Source organism: Hetaerina americana, unplaced genomic scaffold (genome assembly GCF_022747635.1).
Source record: "Hetaerina americana unplaced genomic scaffold, ioHetAmer1.1.p SCAF_27, whole genome shotgun sequence".
NCBI classification, from domain to species: Eukaryota; Metazoa; Arthropoda; class Insecta; order Odonata; family Calopterygidae; genus Hetaerina; species Hetaerina americana.
The window spans coordinates 5,882,865-5,902,167 of record NW_027286841.1 but is presented as its reverse complement, the minus strand read 5'-3'; the positions used below and the strand labels follow the sequence as shown (position 1 = coordinate 5,902,167).

At 38.4% G+C, this 19,303-nt stretch overlaps 1 protein-coding gene across 1 annotated transcript in view; it reads right to left on the bottom strand.

The window, feature by feature from the left end:
* The window catches only part of LOC139689673 (hemocytin-like), a 202,796-nt gene that overhangs the window by 92,272 nt on the left and 91,221 nt on the right, over nucleotides 1-19,303 (bottom strand). Inside the window, exons 43-49 of the mRNA XM_071586862.1 lie at nucleotides 19,005-19,067; nucleotides 16,028-16,147; nucleotides 14,590-14,705; nucleotides 9,075-9,266; nucleotides 5,700-5,844; nucleotides 5,291-5,397; nucleotides 1,693-1,753 (exon numbers count right to left, since the gene is read on the bottom strand). Coding sequence (XP_071442963.1) covers nucleotides 1,693-1,753; nucleotides 5,291-5,397; nucleotides 5,700-5,844; nucleotides 9,075-9,266; nucleotides 14,590-14,705; nucleotides 16,028-16,147; nucleotides 19,005-19,067 — 804 coding nt within the window. The remainder of the gene's footprint in view (nucleotides 1-1,692; nucleotides 1,754-5,290; nucleotides 5,398-5,699; nucleotides 5,845-9,074; nucleotides 9,267-14,589; nucleotides 14,706-16,027; nucleotides 16,148-19,004; nucleotides 19,068-19,303) is intronic.

Genomic DNA, 19,303 nt, shown 5'->3' with positions numbered 1-19,303 from the left:
CTGCTTCTTTCTACCTTTTGGTTCAATATTATTACCTCCCCTTACAGCTTCTCTTCTCCTCCTCTGGATATCACCTTAAAATTAATGTTCCCATGATCACCACTAATCTTTCCCCTCACATCACACAGCCCTAAAGTATCTATGATTTCTCCCTACATCACCTGCTTTACATTTTATAATTTCCCTCTTCTCTAAAATGATGAAACACTCCAAGTCATTCTAACTGGTTTCATCATCTTCTACAGCTTCTGCACCATTGCTGCTGTTGATTCCGCTTTGCAAGGAAATTATGTCGTGATACCAGAGAAACCTTGCTTCTTCCCCAGCCAGGCACGACACAAGGCCGAGTGGACTGATTTCCATAGTTGCCGGGGCTCATATTCTTAAATGCATCCATCATAAAGTTATGGAATATTTAAGGAATTTAGTTTCCCATCACCTTCCCCAAGAGTGTTTTTAATGTGGCAAAATCATTAAAAAGGGTTCCAACTCACTGAGGAACAGACACTGAGTGGATAACCTTTCTTCAGACCACTACTCTCCAACCTCTGAAGGAGAGATGACCCTACTTGGAGAAATCATCAATGCTTCTGCAAGCACAGGTATAGCGGTCATCAGAATACACTAGCCCTTACATCATGTCAAGGTTGTAGCCCATCCTATTCACAGGTGTTCAGTTAGCATAAGCATTTTATAGTTATACAAATGTAATGGTCATTTCATTGGATAATTATGGAAGCCAAAAGTAGAACTGAGTTTCAGTAACCTGAAGAACATTAAAAAATCATTACAAACCAAATCTGAATTAACTAATCGGTAATAATAAAGGGTGGGCAGGCATATATTTGCTTATTCAGCAAGAGATAATGGCACTCATCGGCTCCTACTAAACATATTTTTGTCCGGTGATGTTTGCCCACGAGAGTCAACAAAAAACATTCCATGGAATAAAATAACAGTGCCGCCTGGATATCACCTGGATACCTTTGTAAAACATTGCAAGCCTGGCTCGAGTTATTATGAAATCTGCTTGTGATTTCTTCTCTATTTAGATAATTCCAATATCTTTGTAGTCTTGAACATTTTTGAAGTCATGACTTATTTTGTCTGTGAAATATTGCCTTTCAAAAGTTTTGCCTTACTTTGGTCTTCCAGTTTCATCAAAAATTCATTTCTTAATTTGTTTTCATCAAATTGAAACATAAAAATGAAAGCATTTGGTTCAATACTTGATTTGACATCCTTCAGGTTTCCACAAATTCATCAATTGCTTTTCCCCCTTAAAGACCCACGTAAGTACTGTGCTCATCTGGGACATGACAGCAGCATAATCAAATGCCACCATTTATAAGGGATATTGGGCACAATTCCCTGAGCAGCCAACTAGACACACCAGTGACATGCGTAGGATGGGCAAACTGTAACTAAGTGTAATCATGCTATGGCAACACGATACACACTGCATTTAATGTTTATTTTCACTTTAAATTGAATTATAGATAATATATGTGACATTGAGCAAATAAATGTGATATTAATATGAAACTTTTTCCTGAATATAATGTAATATTAATGGAAATGTTCTTCAGTAAAATTACATTTCAAGATAAAATTACACAAAATAAATAAATTGTACCCAAAAGTGTGATACAATGGAGTCAATGTAATATTATTGATTATTAAATGACATACCAACAGTTGTTGATGTTGTAAATGATTCTGTTGAGCTTTCGCATGAGCAGAATAATCTTATCTGCAATAAAAGTAATAAATTAATTAAAAAATTAAAATGCACAAAAAATTATTGCAAAGACTTAGCAGACCCCATAGCATCCCCAATAATTGAAAATGTTCCACACATGGGGGCAATGTGAGGGCATTCAACAAAACATCATCAAAATTACATATCACTGTTCAGGAGAAATTGTCTTGAAGTTTATCAATAAGGGTATGATTAAGAGAAGAATTATTCCACAGAACCTTGGGTCTAAGTCAAAGTCCACCTATTTATCTACATCATTCTATGCATTACTGAAGGAGTAAAAATGAACTGACATTAGCTTCAACATTTAAAATGAAAATGAATCATAAAAGGAAATGGTTAAATAAAAGAAATATAAATAGGAAATAGTTAAAATTAATTAATATTATCCATGAAAAGTTGTTAAATAAATAAATATATAGAGAAAAGTTTAGTTAAATATATGTGTGTGTATATATATGTATATACCATACCTCCAGTTGGTCGTTTTTTGATCCGCTTGGAGATAATATGTCTGTGGAAACTTCCTGAATAACCACCTAAAACCACTTTGTTGATTAGTTACGGTCGCTTATGTGAAGTAGTGTTTGTGGCAAAACATTGGATCAATAGAAATGAGCTCTTTGAAGGAGCTGTGTTGTTCTGTGAAATTCTACATGAAACTCTGCAAATCCTCCACAGAAACTTTTGAGTTGCTTACCAAGGCTTATGGTGAGGATGCTATGAAACATACCACGTGTTATGCATGGTTTACCCAGCTCAAAAAGGGGTGGCAATCAGTGGAAGACGAAGAGCGTCCTGAAAAACCATCTCTGTTGGCTGATAACCCCCACATCAAGAAAGTGAACGACTCCATTTGAGCAAATCAACATTTGACTATCAGGAGACTTGCAGAGGAGTGTGACATCTCGATTTGTTCATGCTATGACATCCTGACTGAAACATTGAGGATGCATCGAGTTGCTGCCAAAGTCATGCCTAACCTCATGACAGCAGACCAGAGGCAACATTTGGGTTAAAGTCTATCAGGAACTGTATGGTCGAGCTGAAGAGGGTGAAACCTCCTTGTCCAGGATCGCAACAGGTGAATGGTCATGGGCTTATGGATATGACATCGAAACAAAAGGGTAATCTTCACCCCCATGGATTGTTGATACATCACCCCAGTCCAAAAATAGCTCGACAAGTACGCACAAATGTCAAGGTGACGTTGACTGTTTTTTTCAAGCAGGTAAGTTTTCTGGTTCTCTATTGAGTTGTCATGTACAAATAAAGTTTTACAATTGTGCTCATGACTTGCAGAAATCAAAGGCAGCATAGGGAAATGGTCATAAATGTGGGAATATACGAGGGTCATCCGGAAAGTAGTACCCGTTCGTGCCGCATGAAGTGCTGACGACGCAAGTAGCCGCTGGACGAGGTCAGATAGCTTCAGTGGCTTGTCTGCCTTCTCTGAGCCAAGTTGCGTGACGCTAGCATTGCCTGTGTTGTTTCTGTGATTGTTTACAATGTTTAAAAAAATTGAGAACGCCGCCAGTTGTGAAGTGAGGGCAGTGATTAAATTCCTCAATGCAAGAAACGTTCGCCCATGTGATATTCATCGCCAATTAAAGGAGGTGTATGGAGACAATGTAATGGACGAGTCGTCTGTTCGGCGGTGGTGTCGCAACTTCAACATGGGGAGGGGGAACACACACGACGATGAGCGTTCGGGGAGACCGTCTGTCATTACAGACCAACTGGTGAGCTCAGTTGACGAATTCGTGAGGAACGATCGGCGCGTCACAATTGATGACATCTGTGAGCATTTTCCCAATGTTTCTCGAACAATTGTTCATGAAATTGTTAAACACCATCTGCATTATGCAAAAATTTGTGCAAGATGGGTCCCTCGCATATCTCAATGAGCTGGCGGCGAAGGACTATGCAGCAGGAATACAGAAACTTGTCACACGTTATGACAAATGCCTTAATTTGCTTGGAGATTATGTTGAGAAGTAGTTTAAAGTATCCTCTTTCAAATAAAATTTTTTATGTTTGTTAATATTTACTTTTGTGTCTTTATTTCACGAACGGGTACTACTTTCCGGATGACCCTCGTATTAAACTGGTTTTTACATTGTCTAGGACAATATTTATAATTATGTTGTCCAGAAGGCTTTTAGATGTGGCTGACATGCTGGTGGGTTTAAAGTTAGTTAATTTTAACTTAAAAGACAGAAGAATACTTTGAAACTTGTCTTTTTCTTTAGTATCATCAAGTAACTTACAATTAAAATGCCTGGTTAAAATAATGATGTTGGTTTGATGAGAACTATGAATTAATTGAAAGTTCATGTCCCCATGAGGAGACTAAAGTCACCGGAAGATGATCTATATTCTGAGATAATTATGTCAGAGTTTCCATTCTTATTATTTTTTGTGACACAGGACTCAAAGACCATTTCCTCATAGAATGAACTACACAAGCATGTATGTAGCATTGCATGTAGCTTGTATGTAACATCTACAGCATCTAGTCTTAAATTGTCACGTCAGATGAGTAGATTGGAGAGAAATGCACATGATGCATGGCAGTGATGAGGTCACTAATTATGAGGAACATAGAATGCAATCAGGAAGCATTTGCTTGTTATTTAGATTCCAAGAAGGCATTTGATAGAGTATAGAGGGTAGAATTAATGTACATATTGCAGAAAATAGGAGTTGACTGGAGGGTGGGGTAACTTATCAGTAACCTTCACAAGTCTCAGACTGCTTAGGTGCCATTGGTGGATGGAGAGTACCCATGGGCAATGTTCAAAAGAGGGATCAGACAATGCGCCCACTATCACTCATGCTTCTCAACATATATGTGGAAGAAATGGTAAAAGAAACATGGGAGGGACTGGAGATAGGAATGAAAGTCTGTAGGAAACTCATAAAACCAGTTAGGTTTATGGATGTTTATGCCCTAGTTTGCCAGTCAGCCTAAGGGTTGCCAGCATTTCTGAGTGCATTGGAAATGCAATGTGATAGGATTTCAAAAACTAGAGCAGGTGGAACAGTTAACCTATCTTAGATGTGTTCTGCACCAAGACAGTCCATGTAGTAGGGACATGAGATGAAGACTTTCATTAAGCAATGAAGCTTTCACAAGGAGTATGGAATTGATGACGGGGATGCTGGGTTAATAGACCCCTCGTGAAAACATTTATATGGAATATGGTTTTGTATGGCATGGAAACATCGTCATCAGGGTGATAGGCATAGATTGGAGTCTTTTGAAACGGGGATGTGGAGAAGGATGAAAAGTGGATTGGACAGAAAAGAAAACAAACAAGAAAGTGCTGATCATGGCATGAGGGGTAAGACAGAGAGGAGTGTCCATTATCGCCTTTGCTTTTCAACATATATCTCGAGGAAATGTTGAAAGATACATGGGAGGAACTGGACATAGGAATACAAGTCAGTAGACAATTCATAAAATCAGTTTGGTTTGAGGATGATAAAGATTTAGTAATAATAGTAATAATCATAGACACCAACCTTATAATCCTTGCATCCTCTCTTTCCATTATTGTAATTGTAGCATTTCAGTCCATCCTTCAGATTGCAAAAAACTTCATCTCCAGTATCACTGAATGAAGTTTCATCTGAAAAAGGAATGACATTTTCTGCCATTTAATAGGCTAGGCTCAGTGGTGTACCAACTAGAGAGCAGATGGCAAAATGCGCTGAGCAGAGTGCCAGGGCCCACTCTTGTAATCTCTGCAAGATTCGCTGAATGGGGGGGATAGGGGCCATAGCCCAGGAACCCTCCTCCTACCAGCCCCTAGTTTTCAGACCTTTGGACAGGCACTGTCAAAACAGCCAACATTGGCTTTTAAGCATCTAACTGTCCACATATGCCATTGGGTAGACTGTTGAGCTAAGAAAATTGATTTTATCTACTCACCATCTACAGTTGCACATTCAATGGATGAGGGATGATTGCAGAAATGATTCCGCTCCAGTATGGCATGGACTGATTCAAAATCTCCATGTGACCCACGGGGGTTGCTGTCAGAATACCAATTAGTCCACTGATTGCATTCAGTAATCTGCAAGGAATATTTTTCTTCATTGTTTGTACACATTTTTAATGGTCTCCCATGACCATATGATGCCATTTACTTTATTTATCAATAATTAAATCTACTTAAGTATCAATTAAATATGAGAAACCATTTAAAGTTGAAAATTTTAAGGAAAAGTCTGGTAAAATTTAATAACATCAGAAAACAGCACAAATGAAAGGAACCAAATTAAAGTGATTTTTTTTAATTCCCTAGAAAAATGACAGAAGTACGGGAGTTGCAATAACATAAATTTAGAGATTGAGGAATCGTAAAAAGCCTGTCCAAAAAAGATGAGACTTTTGAATAAATACTTGATTTTATTAGTCACACCTAAATCATACTTATGGCCTTTAAAATATAGCCCTTGGCTACCAATACAACACCCCCATTGTTTTTTCCAGCTTTCGCAATGCAGCCTGAAGGAATGCTTCCTTCGGGCTAGCCTTTAAGTCTGCAGTACAATTTTGTTGAATGTGTTCAATAGTTTCAAATCGGCATTCTCTCAAGGTGAATTTCGACTCAAAAAAGCAATAAGTCCACTGGAGTAAGATCTGGAGAGTAGGGTGGCTGAGGAATCACTGGTGTGCTGCTTTTGGACAAAAACTCAGTACCAATCAATGATATGTTCGCTGCTATGTTGTTGTGATGAAATCATCAAGACTTGTTTTCCAACATTAGCAGTCTCTTCCGCAACATGACTCATGTTAAAGTTTTCATAACCTCTCTATAGTGCTGCTCATTCACTCTTTGTCCTTTGGGGACATAGCCATAATGAATAATAATCCCATCCCAATTGAAGAAAACAATCAACATCAACATCTCGTTCAATCACGACATCTGAGCTTTTTTGGGTCATGGAGAATTTCGTGAAAGAAGGGAAAACTTTTCCCAGTCAGTTACCTCGGGAGAAAAGATTTTTTTTTAACGAAAATCTGAAAAAAAGGCCAGGTTTTGTCACCTGTGATGATTGCTTATTAAAAGTTTCAGTCATCATTTGAACAACCAAGCAGTTCCCGGCTGGTGTCGAGATTATGAGGGTAAAAAGAAACTTAACATTTCCACCAAAATTTTTCTTTTCACCCTCATAATGAAGGATTCTACAAAGTTAAACCTGAAACTGTTATGATGTCAAGATGATTTTTCCTCTGTTCATTCATTAACACTCGTGGTACAAATTTGGATACCACATGCTGCATGCCCAAAGTTTCTGTCAAAATGGCAAAACATTATCCAACACTAATATCAACTTCTAAACTTTTTAAAACAAAATTCAATTCCACACTCGCTGATGCTCTCACAACTTCATTCTCACCGACACAAGCAAGTGCACTGCAAGCATGTGCAGGCTCAAACAATCACTGCTGTGCAGGGACACATGGAGATAGGGTCATGAGCAAGGCAATTCTTTACTTCTCATAGATGCCACTAGATGGCGACAACTCACCGATTACAATCAGTCAAGCATATTGGGCGTAGAAAACTCTTTCTCATATTTTTTGCACAGACCTTGAATAGTTTCAGGCTTAACTTTGTGAAAACTTTCAATATTGGAGAGAAATGAAAATTAACAATTATGATTTTCACTACAATATTTTAATTTGTGCAACCCAGGTTTTAACACTTTGTGTCATCTTCAAATGAAAATTGCATTAATGTTGGCAAATAAACAACTATTATCAGAAATCCCATCCCTTCAGGTGGAATAAAAATCAAGGAAATGGTGCAGAATTTTGTCCATGAAGGACACAAATGCTACATCAGAAAAAATCCCCGAAGGAAAAATTCTGGAATGCAGAAAAAGTGGAGTTTATTTACTCATGACTGACACAACTGCCCAACACATTATATAGGCAAGACTGGAAGAAGCCTCGAGACCAGGATAAATGAACAAAAGAAATGCTAAGAGAGAAGGGAAAAAAACAATCAATCCTTGCACAACATTTGCTGGATAATAACCACAATCGCAAGCGACTTCTCTCTGACTCTCCTCCACATTGAAGAAGACAGAAGGCGACTGGACACCCTTGAAGCTCTGGAAATAGTGCTTCATACAATGGACAAAGCAACCCTAGTGAAGGAACAAGTGTCTCCCTCCCACTCCCCGTGGTTTCCCACCAACCTTAAGTGCATCACATAGAGGACGCATAATGGTATGTCACCTTCCGAATCCTGTGTCTGAAGATCTCGAGGCCCTCCCTTACCCATAACCACCTCTCACCACTGCCCTTGATCCCCCAACAGACCAGTCATCCGCTCACGCATCAAATATTGAAAGAAGAACACATGGAAAACAGTGCTTCTCTTTAACTGAATTAGTGGACTTTGAATTATTCCTCGGTTTCAGTACATGGGCAATATAATCAGTTATCCTATACTGCTTATGGGTCAAGACCGGTGGTGGTAAAGTGGAGTTTTTGTGAGGTGGCGCAGGGTGTCACAATCATGACTTGTCACAATGTAGAACCTGAAACCATCATATGTGGTGCTTCCCTTTCCTTGTCCCCTGCATACATTGGCCTTTTCACCCAACCAATCAGTCTCCATTTTCCAACTCCCACCCAACCCTTCCCCTCCTTCCTCTCATCAACTAGAGTATATACATATATATATATATATATATATATATATATATATATATATATATATATATATGTGTGTGTATATATATGTATGTATATATATATATATATATATATATATATATATATATATATATATATATATATATATATATATATATATATATGTATATATATATATGTATATGTGTGTGTGTATATATATATATATATATATATATATATATATATAAGAGTATTTGCCAACATGCTGCATGCAATTTTCACCAGAAGATGAAGCAAAGTGTTGGATCCTAGCTTGTGCCACTTAAAATAGTACAGTGGAAATCACAATTGTTCATTACCTTTTATCTCAAATTAGAGATTGAGTATTACAGAAAATAAGTTTAGATACATGATTCTAGCCAGACTGATGTAGGTATGGTGCATGTTATTCACTTAAAAGGGAGAACGAGAGGCATACTAAATGTATCAGGCTCCAGAAATATATTGACAAGTCATGGATTGAAAAAAGTGAACTTGTTGAAAAGATCGATCATCTTTTGATTTAATTTATCAACTTGAAAACATCCACACAAAGAAATACTATTGTTAATGATTGGCCTCTCTCTTGATATGATACAAAACACCAACCTGACTGTCAGCATCTGGAGGACGCAGGGAAGAGGGGATCATGGTGTATATGTCGGTGGCAACCGTCCTTGAGTAAGTGGCCGTTGTGGAGGATGGAGTGGCTTGGGTGATGCAAGCAGATTCATCGCAAATGTATTCATTATTTATGCACTGGCACGCTTCACACTTTGATTCCCAAAATATCACTCCAGGCTGAAATGAAAACCATATCTTTTTACTCACACAAATTTATCTTTGAATTTTGACACCCCTACATTTTAAGTAACAAAATTCATATAAATGTTATTACATTAAGTTCTATTCTAAAGAGATTACTACACATGAAACAGGTTCATTTCATGGTATATTCTTGATTTAAGTAAGGCATTCACTTCCCTTTAATTCAAATCAGCTAACATGGCAAGGCAGGTAGGTAACATATTTGCTTAATTATCCAAAGGTATGAAACCTAACTCAAGAGTGAACATCATGCATTAATTAAAGGGACTATTAATGTTAATATTACCATAGAGTAAAATCTCAACTGACAGTAAACAATAAAATACTAATTGCCATTCACATTCTTAATCTAAGAAATAAATTAAATAAATGTATGTCAACCAAAGAGTTGGATGCCCTACAATACACAATAGATAGATGCAAAGATAGTTAATACATGAGGTAATGCTAAAATGTATAATTACCTGTAATTAGTGAAATATAGGGTATATAAAACTGAGGTCATATGATGTATTTTACTTGTTCTTCAGACTGAGAAATAATTTACCATACTGCACTTTCTGACACTTTCTCTTTTTACATTATTACAAATCTCAGGTTTAAAAATGGTACATGGTTTATGAACTGCGAGCAAAAATGAAAAGGCTTATTGGAGTGCTTTTACAGTTCCAGAAAATGGTTCTCAAAAGCTCTTCCAAGTGTTAGAAATGCATGGGCACATTTAGATGTTTATATGATGATTTGTTTGCACTTCATACCAAACCCCAGTGGACAACTGAAGAGTACAGAAAATTAATATACCTCAGGTTATACAGAAGAATACAACCCTATCATCATACTATGGTTCTACTAATTTGTAAATGTAATTTTAGTTGTCCACATATCTCCTTAACCAACTTTTTTTTCTACTTCAGACCAAGCAAAGACAGAGTGATGCTTATGGATAGATACTTCTCACCACCCTGGACAATAAGCAGCGACTCCATTTATATACATTCAATAATTTTCAAACAACATCTAATCAAATACAAATCAGATATTTGGAAATTGTAAGAATGCATGTAGTGAGATAAACCATACGTGTAACTTCAGCAACCCCCTCATATGGAGTGAATGCTATCAAAAATCCATCATCAGTATCTCATTCTGAAGATAGATTAATTGCAGTCCTCCACTCTCCTTCCCTTTAGTCAGCTCGAACTACATTTGATGTCCACTAATTGGTCTTCTGCCAACATCCCTCTCTCTCATTGTCGTATTGACCCTTGGCCTTCCTCCCCCTCTATCACATCCCTTCTTAGCATACCCGTTGTCTCTCTCAAGGTGCAGTTGCCCAATCGATCTGGTTTCTCTCTTCAGTGCCTTCCTCAACACTGCCTTTCCCACTTTTACTTCTCTACTTCCTTTTGTTTTTTCCCATTATATCAGACTGTATTTGATCCTCAGCATCCTCCTCAAGCATCAAAGGCTCCTCTCTCCCATACCCTCTTGAGGTCCATATCTCTTTGATCCTTTCTAGTGCTACACTCCATGCATGAATCATGTATAGCTTCTGTGTTTCTAAGTTTCTTGCCGCGGAGCATGGTAATCGCCTCTTTTAGACAAACAACTTATTAGCTTGAGAGCTATTCTATTTTTGATATTCATCAAAGCCCCTTTTTTGATAGAATTATAATTATTAATTTTTAGTGGAACGTCGCAATACAAGCATGATTCGTTGCTCCATCTTTCTCATAAAACAAAAAACATACCCATGGTGAATCATTTCTTTCCATATGAAGTAATGTAAAATATGTTACTGTGTGCCAAAGCCATGCCAAAAGAAAATAAATTTTGGGCAAGGTTTATTCAAAGAAAATTACCCAGATATTATTACCCAGGATTGTGGTTCACATTCACCTTCTCTTCTATCATGAAATGAAACCACTGGGAATGCAAATTCGATTCGTAGAAAACAAAAAAGATTCTAAATAGTAAGTTTATAATTTATAATACGTTCATAATTCATTTTTGTGAGAAACCTATTGAGAGATTTGTTTTTACTGACTCTTCAAATTTTTCTGAAAATGCGACAGCATTATCATTACCCAAATTTTAACTGTCTTCTTTGTAGCTTTTTCTTTGGGGACATTTTTAAAACTACTCATAATATATTATTGAACTGTGTACCAAAAGTCACAAATAACACCCCATAAGTTAGGACAAATGTGCAATCACAAGCGACACTACAATGCCAGGGGAACTTGTGCTAAACACAAATGTAAACAGCCAGTGCAATCACTCTGGGAATCCCCCTCGCCACGTCACTTGTTGTGCAAAATGTCGCTTGCTAGGCGAGTTATTCTTGGGCACAATATTTTTGCTCATTATGCAAATTACTCACTACCCGAGGCGCTTGTTAAGCGAGGTTCCACTATGTAGCAAGAAAGTCTGTTCCACGCAATGCAATATTATTTCTGAGGTGTGAGGTGCAAGACTCCCCTTGTTCTAATTTTTCCTCTCCCACTGCTGCATCTGCATCTTCTCTCTTCCACATACCATGGCTTTAGTTTTTTTTTTCAAATTACCTGCACATTATATCTCTAAAGATCGTGATCCATTGCAATGATGCTCACAGATTGTCCACTGTTAATGCAATGTCTACTGCATAAAGAGAAGCATGCTAATTCATTCCCCATTCAGCTTAATTTCTGAATAACCCACTCCTTTTGCTTCTTTCAAGTGCCCCTTCCACATGTACACATGGAATAGTGCTGATGAACGATGGCATCCTCGTCTGATTCCTCTCTATTTGTCCTCTCTTCCATTTCTATTGCATCCTTCACATTCAAATCCTGGCGACTTGGTCCCAGTATGGTTGTTAGCATTGTGGCATTTCTTCCTCTCCTGTATCCCACCCCTCTTTGGGCAATTTCCTGTTTCAAACCTAGTCTCTTGGACTCAGCCAAAGGTTTCAAGCAAACAATGCAAATAAACGCCTGCATCTATCATCATCGCTGAGAGCACCATGATATATATACAGCAGCAGGCAGAGGAAGTAATGTGGCTTCTCCGTTGCTTGTAGCATCAAAAAAAGTGTGCTGATGCCTTGCTCTGAGTGAACACAGGCAATAGTGCTCAATTCTCCATTCACAGTTGGCTGGCTCAAAGATTACGCACGCCATCCTCGGTTCTGGAATACAACAGCTTCTCTTCCCCTCTTCCCATCCACGCACCTACGTCCACACAAACCTCAACCGCTGGCTGTGGCATTCCTATATTCCTGGAATGCCATGGAAAAAGGCGCACGGTTTTCTCGCTGATGACTGTGAGGTTTTGAATTTTGGTCAGTCATAAGTCTGTTTGTAGGGCATAATTCAAATTCAACATAGTTATGTGATAATTTAAATGCTTTTACCACTTCCTTATAGCCCAGATTTTGTTAGATGAAGATTCTTCAGTAACACTAATTTATTTAAACTAAGTTCAGTCCAGCAGTTATCAAGTTTAATGAAAAATATTCTGACATCCTCCAAATTATTCTTCTTCTTTATAATCCATGCCAAGTTCTTCCAGCACTTCAAACATCTTGCTCCATTCAAAATTATCTAAGGCTTTCAACAAGTCTATGAATGCCAAATATTAAAATTTTTTCTCCTGGTATCTTAGGTAGAGTATAGTTTCCTTCATTCCTCCACTCTTCTTGAAGCCAAACTAGTTTTCCAAGAGTCATCTTAATTCTTTCGGCCAAATTCAATGATGATTTGCATTATATTTTGGATTTATGTGACTCTAGACCTTACATTTGGTCTTCTTTTGATCCGCTGTCCAAATGTTTAAAAGATTTGGACAGCAAAAACTGTGCATAAAAATTGCTCTGAAAGTTTTGACTCATGATCAAAAATAAGGGCAGAGTTGTTGCAATGACAGGATTGCTTAGAACCACAGTGCATGTGACCTTAGCTGTCAGTCATAGCCTCTATCATAACCACTACTCAGGATCCAAATGTTTTCAAAGGTGAAGTAACTTAAGAGGAAGTAATCCTGGATTTATGAGCTTGAGCCTGAGACATAAATGCAGTGTCAATAGTGGATACACTCTGGTTTACCTGACAGCAGAAAAGCACACAAGTTGTTCAAAAATCAAGACCATGCCCACAGTTTTTTCCAACATTGGCGGAGTTGTTCATCATGAGTATATGTTCTAGCAGGTCAACCTGTTAATGGAAAATTCTACACTGAAATATTGAAGCATACTCATGATCATGCATGATGGTCACAACCGAAATTGTGGGTAGAGAACACATGGATCCTGCACCAGTACAATACACACCTTTGCACATCATGCTTGTTACGTGAATTCATTTTGCTGAAAATTCAACCAATGAAGGAATGTTATAACCTCAGTTATCAACCCAAAGGTTGGTTTAATATGTGAGGGTATAGCCCAGTAAACACTAAGCCCAATGGCAGGCATAATTTACACATCATGGCACAGGGGCCAGTTCCTTTCCCTGTATCACCTGCTTCAGGAAAAATCTGTCACCCAAAATATCTCATAAGGTTGTGTGCCTTAGCTGCTGAGTGTGCTCAGAGAGGCATCCTCAGGAATCAAACCCAGGTCCAATGGTCAGTAGTCCAATGCTCAACCCACTGGACTACCATGCCCCCCCCCCAGGAATGGTATAAGGGACTTAAAAGCTTTTGAAGAGAAAAAAGAATTATAAATTCAATTAATTTTGTAAATATCTATTAATTTCAGATGAAAATTCTTAGCTAGCACTCAAAATTTAGAAGTCTTAGACGAATTGTTTGAGACAAATATAGTCACTATGGCTGTTATTCCATCAGTATTCTAGAACCCTAATATTTTGTGGCCATAAGGCAGTTCTACCCTCTCACCAAAGGTACTCCTCCATCCCTGTTTACCTCAATTCAAATGGAATACGTACTAGATTTTAAAGCCTGTCCCAAGGTACTGAATACTTAAAATTGCATGACCTCACAAAAAATCACAACTTTAGTTCCTTAGGAAAAAATAGAAGATTTACATTAATTGTCTCCTTCAGCATATTGGAATCACTCTTTTTCAGTTCTCCAGAGATGAGAGTTTGCTCTTTAGACTCATGGTGCAAATAACAAAACCATATGACCCATCTTGGTAAAGCATTTCCACGAGAGTCTTCATTCCAAGTAGTTGAGCAAATCACCATTAACCAAACTACTCTCCTGACACGGTCACAATTTCTAGATGCATGCCCCCCCCTGTGGGTCACTTGAATGCAAAAAATACCACCCACATGACCTGGTGACAGACCTTGACTGGTTCTCCTCCCCTTGAAATACACGTGCAATCTTCAACGCCAAGGCAAGTCTCTCTGTCCCTCCACAGCATGCCCTCTGGGCAGGACTTCTCAAACTCATCCACACATCCTTGTTGGGGACATTATTCAATGATAGCAAAAAAAAACAACATTTTAATTTTCAGCCACTTATTATCAGCATATAAGATAAGTTCAAATAAAGATAAACAGAAATAATAATGTCCTGAATTCGATTAGAAAGCATGCATATACACAGGATACAAATGTTTATTATGGCCAGGGGAAATTCCAAATCACTTCCATGGATCAGCCAGAAATCAAAGCATTTGATTATGTTGATCATAAAAGTTTACAGAATGAACTTAATGCATATGGTATTGGAGGACCCCTAGATTCAATGACACTATACCATAGAGTTATGATACAATGTATGTCATGGTCAGTGGTATTTCTCTAATAATAGCAATGCGAACATTGGGGCAAGTACCCCAAGGGACTATTTTGGGAGCAACTGTGTTCCTTGTATATGCAAATCACTTAACACTGAACTCCTTGCTCAGTCTGTGGCCTTCACATAAAGAATATGATGAAATAACATCTCATATTTTCATCTCATGTAAGGACTTAGCCTTTTCAGAAGGTTCACATGAACTTTCTAGTGGCACCCGAAAAGCCCACGGAACCCAAGAAAATCAGGAACATCCATTCCCATAAACAATACACTGGTCTTTGACTCCATGTGAATGAGTGGATGGCAGAATGGACCAACAGTCATAAGTGTCCAAAGCCTTCTGATTGAGGAAGACCTACACTTAACGAGATCAAATCATGAATCAATGCCCTGCCAGACCACATCATCAAAATAAGCCCATTTACTAATTAAAAGAAGCAATCTTTGGGATAAATTTGAGAAGTGATAATGTATTCTACATCCTTATATTACGACATCCATATATTTTCTGCTATTGTTTTTCTGGATTAACTACTGATTTTTTAAAAATTTTTATTATTTTTCATTTCCATGTTACTTAATACTTTATTGGTATCAACAATGTTTAAAGGATTCTAATGGCAACTAGTCTTTGCGACAAAAACAAAACTGTCTCTTTTTTAGTTTTCATCCTATGCACAAAACTAATGAGATCACATTTAATGTCCTTTCCGTTTCTCTTCCAGTCAAACATGAGCATCACCAATTGTATTGACATAGTCTGTAATACCTTTGTGCTCATTTATGAGGATGCCAAAGACTCGACTTCTTCAAGAATACACAAACCAACGGCATGTATTGCATGAAAGGCAACATTTTCTCTTTGAATACACCTAGAAATTTGAGCAAATCTAATATTTTTAAGCAAAATAAAAAAGAGCTAAAGCATCAAATAAATATCAATCAAATCCAAAAAAGAAGTAAAACACAATTGAATTCACCTGAAATACAACTGTGCTTCCTTGGGCAGAGCCCTTGACTGACGAGGATATGGTCAAAATGAAGACAAAGTTGATCACATCTAATGTGGCAATCCCTCCATTCTTGTCCAGGTGGGCACACTATAAATAGATTGACAAAGGTGAACTTTTTTATTAGCTGTAGTCTGCCAGATTAGTTTAAGTTTTTGATGAACACGCAGTACTGCCCTTGTAAGCCATTACTAGCAAGAGACAAAATATCCTTTAAACCCATTCCACATTATGCAATAACTCATCCTTTAGCTCTCCATACTATCTACCTCCCATACCTCCAAAGTGCCTTCATTCTTTCTTCCTTCTACCTTGCTTTCCCAGCACCCTCCCTCTAATCTTCCACACCCATCGCCATGATCCCATTGCCTCTCAGTACCTTCTGCATCCACTTGTCCTGTCTTGTTTGAATTTCCCCCATTAGCCCTCTCTCTCTTCCCCTTCCATGCCCACAACTCCATCATTTGTTTTCCTTCCCACACAAGTTATTTGCACCATCATTCTTCAGACCAGCATCTCTAAAACCACCAACACAATTACTCTGCTTATCATCCTCTTGCCTCAATCAACAAGTTTCTAGGCACTGATCACTATTTTAACTGAAGTCCCAATGCAATTACAAGGTTTGCATGAAAAGTATCGGTAACAATTTTTTTCCTGATGTGTGCGTGAAGTGCTTAATTCAGACCATCTATTAAGTGTATGCATGATCATAGATCATATTGGCATTGATAAGATGACAGTGCACACAATTATCATTGAAAATTTGGCATTGCAAAAGATCTGCCCTTAACTTGTCCCGAAGTTTTTGACCAAGAGCAGGGTCGAGTCAGTCTGCTTGCGAAGACCTTCTGCAACGACACTGCGATGATTCCCCAACCCCCTCACAGTCCCAAATTGGTACCAGCAGACTGCTTCCTATTCCCAAAAGTGAAATCCCCCATCCATCAAAGGACACCACCATTGGACCCGAAGTGCCATCAAAGAAGCTTTCACAGATACCCTTAAGGACCTTCGGCCTACCAGACAGCCTTCGAGCCATGGGAAAGCCGCTCTGGCAAAAGCAAGTCGACTCTCTAGGGATGCGCTTTGAAGAATTTTGAGGCATTGGAGCAATATGTGAAATAAATCTATTTTTCCAAAACATTTCCCGATACTTTGTATACAAACCATGAATTTGAAAGTTTTCTGTGATGTTGTATCTTGTATGTCAGTGCTACACATTTCTACTCCATGCAATCATTAATACCCAAACTAACTGAGGTCAGTCTCTTGCTATCTTCCAACTTCCAGTAAATATTTTCCTGAGCATGCCTTTTCATTTTGTGGAAATTTAATGCAAGCCTAAGAGTGAATAGATGGACCTTAATCTTCTTTTTTTTTTTAGAATAGAAAGTGCGAGATGCGATACCAAACCAAAATTATTTAATTCTCAAAGTTGCATTTTCTTTTACTGCCACTCTTATTTGTTGCTATTGCAATGAGTTACTTTGGCTTTTTCTGCCATCAAGTCTCATAATCATTAAACATCTAGGAATTTAGAGAGACCTGAAAAGAATTAGCCACCTATTTCAAATGTGTCACATCTGCAAAACATGCAGCACTTCAAGGAGCATGTGAATTATACAGGGTCGCACCCAAAAGTGGTAGGACTGATTTTTTTACAAGAATTTTATTGACAATGTACTTACATCGACTTAATAATCTTCAAAGTATGCTTCTTGAGCTGCTACACACTTAGTATAACGTTGCTCCCATTCCCCGGACGCCCGCTGGAAATTCTCTTTGCAGATGCCGTTGATGACCCTCGTCGAAGCCTCTTGAACGGCTTTTATCGAGTCAAAACGTCGTCCCTTGAGCTGTCTTTTCATCAGGGGGAAGAAGAAGAAGTCCGGTGGTGCCAGATCGGGAGAATAGGGCGGGTGCGGAAACGTGGCAACGCCGTATTTGGCCAGGAGCTGTCTGACGACGAGCGCGCCATGGCACGATTTTCGGCACCATCTTGGCGCACACCTTGCGCATGGCCAAATCCTGTGAATTAATGCGTTGGACGTTGGATGCAGACAGACCCAACTGGTCTGCAATTTCTTCACTGGTTAAGCGTCGGTCTGTGTTCAGCAGTGTCCTCACTCTGTCCACATTCGTGTCGGTTCTTGCCGTCGACGGCCGTCCGGGGCGATGGTCGTCTTCAACGAGCTCCCTACCCTCTTGAAACAACTTGTGCCACTCAAATACTGTGGAACGGCTTAAGGCAGTGTCCCCATAAGCCTGCTTGATCATATCGAGGGTCTCAGTTGCCGTCTTCCCGAGTTTCGCACAAAACTTCACGGAATAACGTTGCCCTAAATTCAGATTCATTTTGTTTTTCGACGCAGACAAAAAACTTGCTTCACTAAAAATGGTGTCCTCACTCAACGACAGCCCGCAGGCGACTGAGGCTGGTGTCGGTCTGTTACTAAGAGCCCCCTCCACCTTACCCTGCCAGGCGGACCCCCCTCCACCGCTCCGTTCACGCCAGAGAAAATCAGTCCTACCACTTTTGGGTGCGACCCTGTATGTCATGTAAAAATAAATAGTGAAAATTTCAAATGTGCTGCTGGAATATTGACCGAAATATAATTATTTTCGACTGCATCTATAGAAATTTGAAAGCTGTGGCAGGAGTCAGCAGAGCTGCTACTCGTGACCCCTTTGTAGGTCACATGAAGTACATGGCCAGGCTTCGTCTGGACTAAATGGGAGTCCAGATTAGTGAGGGTTTGATGTATATAAAACACTCACCTGACTATTCCAAACCAAATTGCTTTGATAGCCAAAAAAATTCTCTTGTATACTTACAGGGAAAATTCAATGGGCAGTATTAAATCATATATTTAGGGCAAGAATTAACCATGTGGCATCACTGCCCCAGCTTTTAAAACATTAATTAAAAATTTTTACTCATTACCAGAAAGTTTTGTTGTGGTTACAGGTGTAGTTTGCGTTGTGGAGGGAGAGGCTGCTGGAGGAACTGCAAAGAAATTAATTCTTGCTTAAATTCACATTTCTACTCTACTTTTCCAAGCAAGAATTTAACAATTCAATGATTACAAAACAAAGCCATATGTATCTAATATTATAGACCAAAATAGAACAAAAAGAAAAAATATAAATATGAAGATGAAATATGAAACTTTATATAAATAATAATCATGAATATTTTCTCATATTTCTTCATGAAACTTGTTCTTACAAAATAGAAATTTA